We start from the raw sequence: 4,957 nt of genomic DNA, 5'->3' as shown, positions 1-4,957 counted from the left end.
ACTCAAATGCAGAAATGACTAAAATGCACATATTCTCACTTAAGTCAAGCCATACAGACGTTTGATTTGATCTCAACAACTAAATTCACATCCGGACGGCCCTCCAACGGCGCCGGGTGGGTGGAGTGCGCCTAGCCGAGACGCTGCACATTTACGCTCCTCTGCTTCATCTGCCTCTGCCCACTTTAAATACCTCCGCCCCCCGGCCCGTAGCGTAGTACGCATCAGCTCCCCCTTCCCTCGAGGCCTCAGTAGTTAGCCACTAGCCACTGAACACTAGCAGCAGGGAGGAATCAGAAGGCTGCCATGAGGCAAGGAGGGGGCGGAGGCGGAGGCGACGGGGTGAGCCCCGGCAATGTCCCGGTGTGCTACTACGGCGCGGGCGGGCGCGTGTCGGCCACCCTGGAGCGGCGGGTGCGCGCCGCCGAGGTGCTCCTGCGGTGCGCGGCGTGCGGCCTCGCCGTGCTCGCCGCCGCCCTCCTCGGCGCCGACCGCCAGTCCCGCACCTTCTTCTCCATCCAGAAGGTCGCCCGGTACACCGACATGCAGTCCCTCGTGTAAGCCCCCCTCCCTCCCTCCCCATCACCACAACGCTCATCTTAATTTCCTTGCGTTCTCAACACAAAATTAATTAATTTCCCTTGCCTGATGCCTCTCAGTTGGTAAATCAAGTACAGTAGTAAATCAACCTGTTCTCTCTGCATGCGGCCACTAAAAAATCTCCACTCCAGCCTCCACCATCCACGGCTCACTGTCTCACCAGTCATGGCTAGTCACTGTCTCACAAGTCACGGCTCACTGTCTCACTGAAGCTGTGTATCAGTGGAGCAGCTAGCAAAGAAGAGGATCTTCTTCGAAATTTCCTTTTTCCTTTTTGCGCCAAGTAGCAACTGGTACGGGTGTTCACATTGCGGTAACGTTCCAGCGATGCCATGTCGCGGAATCATTGTCCACTCGCCGTCGCCGATGGGATCGATCGAGCGAGCCCATTGTTCTAGCTGAGATTCTTTTTACTACTACTACTGGTTTTCACACGACGAGCATGTACCTTATTACCCTGTGGATGTTGAGTTACCAGCCACTTGCCAGTGCCGGTAACCCGGCCAATGTCCTAGTACCACTTCCGTTACGAGCTACGCATGCTCAGTTATAGTAGCAATCTTCCTTCCCCGCGGGTTTTTTCTTTAGAAATCTTCCTTAATTTGGCACACCCATCAGGTTAGCCTTTTCTTTGGCCGGGAAGCGATCAGATTAGCCACGAACCCAACATAGTATCAGCAGTTTAGCAGATAGTGCAACACGCAGGAGCAAATTAAACCGTCGACGAGGACGATGGCACGGTGATAAAACGAGACGATTGACTGCAGGAGTAGCTCGCTGCTGGCAGAGCAACCACCACGACCAACTACCCAGAGACGAGACGAGACTGCCACCTACGTCGTCACGGAGGAAACAAGCGCTTTAAGGCTATTTTATCCCCCTGTCGGGGCCAACGGCCCATCCCCCATATGTGCCGGTGCCAGCGCTGCTTTCCCGCCTCGCTGCGTGGCCGCACCGGGGAAGGCTCTGCCTGCATGCTTGTAGACGGGCAGGCAGACCTGGCCGCGAAACTCCATTGAAAATTAATGGCGCGTACGTACGTATGCATGCCGGTGATGGCATCGCAGGGAGGTGAATCGGGTAGGAGGAGGAGGAGAAGGAACGACAAGTGTGAAGTGTGCTCACAGTTGCAGGCATCGTCGCACCCACCACGTGGTTCAGTGCAGTACAGTGCTCAATGGTTACTTGGATCATTTATGGGGGCGCGTACACTGACTGCATATAACCTACCTACCGGCGAGCACGGTTGAGGCACATCTACTATTTTACTGCGTCTGAAAAAACAGATTTTTACTGTACTAATAATTCATCATGCTGTTCTTCTATCAGTGGAGAACTATTATTATTTTTTGTTGAAAACGCGAATGATACAGTGCTCCATGATCAGCGATTCGGGATGTTTGGCAGCCATTTATGATCGGCATTGAAGCCATCAGATGTGTGTGTGTGCGCGTTTGCATCGCCCACTTCAAAAAAACTTCATTGTTTCTCTCCACATTTAACACCTCTAGCTCCACAAGCTAGCTAGCAGGACCATCCTCACTCACACTGGACCAACACATAATGTGCCAAGTGTGCTGATCACTTGGCTTTGGATGCAGGATCCTGGTGATAGCAAGTGGAATGGTCGCCTGTTACAGCCTGCTGCAGGGCGCGAGGTGCCTGGTGAGCATTATCAGGGGTGGCATCCTTCTCAACAGGCCCTTGGCTTGGGCGATCTTCTCCTGTGATCAGGCAAGTTAATAGTGGTTGTTGTCGCCATCAGCTTTTCTTGTCATTTGTTTGCTTTCGTTAGCATACATACAGCATGTTTGTCTCCTTGCTCGTCACTGTCAATGGGTGGCTTTCGGCTGTCACGGGCGCGTTTTAGGGGGATATGGTTGTCGCTCTTGACACTCAACAGAGGTCCTTCTGTGCGAATAATTAGATTATCACAAGATTCATGCATTTGCCAGATGAGTAAACTGCATGGATTTACTGCATGAGAACTTCTTTTTCTTTTGCTCTACAGCTGGAGAAAATCGAACTTATAAAATTTACTGTCCATACTAACCTTTCAGAGATAAAAAGAAGGGGAAACTATTTTTTGTTTGATAAAAAAGGGGGAAACTACTGCTTGAATTTTGCATTTATAGCATATGGGGCACTCCTCTGTTCCTAGAGATTATAGATTGGGCTATCGTCAGGTCACATCGATCTCGTCTAGCTGCTGCAGTACTGTTTGTATCATAACTTGTCCGTACATCAGCTCATATATCACAATCAACACATAGCCACATTTTGGTATGTTCCTTGCAAATTAATTGTCAAATCATTATGAGCAAAAACACACTTAATTGAGACCCCCAACGTTTGAGGTTGCTCGATCATTTTTTTCGATAAAGGGCACTTTACTAACTCACAATGTAGCATCCATAAGATACAAATCATGATAAGTGACACCTGGCCTTGCATAGCTAAGATGCACACACCATACTCCATGCCCACCCAGGGTTGTGATGCATTTTGCAGTGACCCTTTACTTATGTCCTTGTCATGGTTCCTAAAAAATGCACTACTCACTATATAGATACAGTAGTATTGATGGTGCAAGTATGAAATAAGATGTTGCCAATTCGACAAAGGAATGGTCTCTCGCGGTCAAATGTGAGCATGTGCATCTGCTGCCTGGATTCAGCAAGCCCCGGGAAGGACAGTGCATGCTGGTATTAGTTGGGAGATCAGAAGTTCAGAACCATCATAAACACCACATGGTGGTATTAATGTGAGGCCAAGCCCTGGGTCGTTCGGTTGCCTATTCATTCTACCATTGAACTCCCCCAACAAGATCGTGGTACTCGTGCACTGTTCATTTGGGGTAACCTGTTTTCAGTTTGCTACCAGGACGACGACCAGCTTCACGAGCTCGACACGATTGCTTCTACTACTGACACATACACACAAAAATACTAAGTCCCTACCACTGCTGACCAATGTATATTCTGTTGTTGATTTAAATTGGTTTTTGGACTTTGAGGGGAAAAAAGATAGAGTAAAACTGTGAGTAAAGTCTGAAAAATGTAAGCTGTGCTGCAGGTGATGGCGTACGTGATAATCGGGGCGGTGGCGGTGGCGATGGAGGCGGCGCTGCTGGGGAAGACGGGGGAGGTGGAGTTCCAGTGGATGAAGACGTGCGAGCTGTACCAGCGGTTCTGCACGCAGGCGGGGGGCGGCGTCGCGTGCGCCGTCGCCGCCAGCGCCACCATGGTCGGGGTCGCCCTCGTCTCCGCCTTCAACCTCTTCCGCCTCTACGGCCACGGCAAGGGCAGCAGCAAGTGAACCCAAGCCGCCCTCTCGCTGCGTGCATGCGTGCATGCATTAGGTTTTAACGACACCGAATCCAAATCCAGTCCGGGGAGAGAACCGTACGTACGTAGCATATGTAGCTGCCGTCGCTCGTTTTTACCGTAGTTTGTTGGTGTTGACACGCATGGTGTCAGTCCGCGTTAGCCATAAGAAGAAGCTGTGTGGGACAAAAGCTAGGCCGGTTTCTCTGTATATGATGTCAAGTGATCCACAAGGTGTTTGTAGACAGTAATACTGCTATGTGCGTAATAAAAGAGGAGCAAGAAAGCGATGTAGTGTCACTGTGGCCGGCCCAGTTTGGGGAGCTTGCTCAGTTGCGCCGCTGCTTGGTTGCGGTGGTAGTTTGGATGCCTTCACAAACATCCCATGTACAAACGTCAGAGGATTCGAAACAAAAGGAGCACTCACTCCGGTTTAGTGATTAAAACGCTCTTATATTTCTTTACTGTGGGAGTACATATTTGAGGCGAGCCAGGTGAGCTTCTTGTTAGGCCATGACTTGGTCAGCACAGAAGTAGCACGACGTCCCAGCCAGGATCTCCATGATGCCTACGCATCAGTTGGGCTGCGCCCCATATATGTATCATGTATCTCTTTCTATAATAACAACTGTATGAGTCTATCGATTATCATGGTATCAGACTTTCCTTAGATCCTCTCCACGATGACAAACTCCGGCGGAACTCCCTCCCAACCCGCCGCCGGCAGCCAAACTCTCCCGGCTGCCTCCTCCGCCACAACTCTCACCATCCCTTCCACCCTCTCCTTCAGCGACACCATCACCGATGTTACTCCATTCATCCCCATTGTTCTAGATCTCCGTAGCCGCAACTGCTATCACTGGCGTCATTTGTTCGAGATCCATCTTGGCCGCTGCTCCCTGCTCCACCATATCTCCGACGATTCACCACCAGAGCCGCAAAACTCTCGCTGGCTCAAAGACGATCTTGCTATCATCCAGTGGCTCTACACCCGAATCTCCACCGAGCTCTTCAATCTCGTCGTGAAGGAT

General features: G+C 50.6%; 1 protein-coding gene across 1 annotated transcript; it reads left to right on the top strand.

Moving 5' to 3' along the window:
- Window positions 1-209: 209 nt before the first annotated feature.
- On the top strand, window positions 210-4,212 carry LOC109772853 (CASP-like protein 2U2). The gene is made up of 3 exons (XM_020331558.4): window positions 210-557; window positions 2,202-2,334; window positions 3,676-4,212. Exons 1-3 carry the CDS (start codon window positions 307-309, stop codon window positions 3,916-3,918), a joined length of 627 nt encoding a protein of 208 aa, XP_020187147.1. The 5' UTR covers window positions 210-306; the 3' UTR covers window positions 3,919-4,212.
- Window positions 4,213-4,957: the final 745 nt, after the last annotated feature.

The sequence above is a fragment of the Aegilops tauschii genome, chromosome 4 (assembly GCF_002575655.3).
Source record: "Aegilops tauschii subsp. strangulata cultivar AL8/78 chromosome 4, Aet v6.0, whole genome shotgun sequence".
Classification (NCBI taxonomy): domain Eukaryota; kingdom Viridiplantae; phylum Streptophyta; class Magnoliopsida; order Poales; family Poaceae; genus Aegilops; species Aegilops tauschii.
Note: the sequence above shows the minus strand (reverse complement) of the source record. Positions and strands in the feature narration are given on the sequence as shown.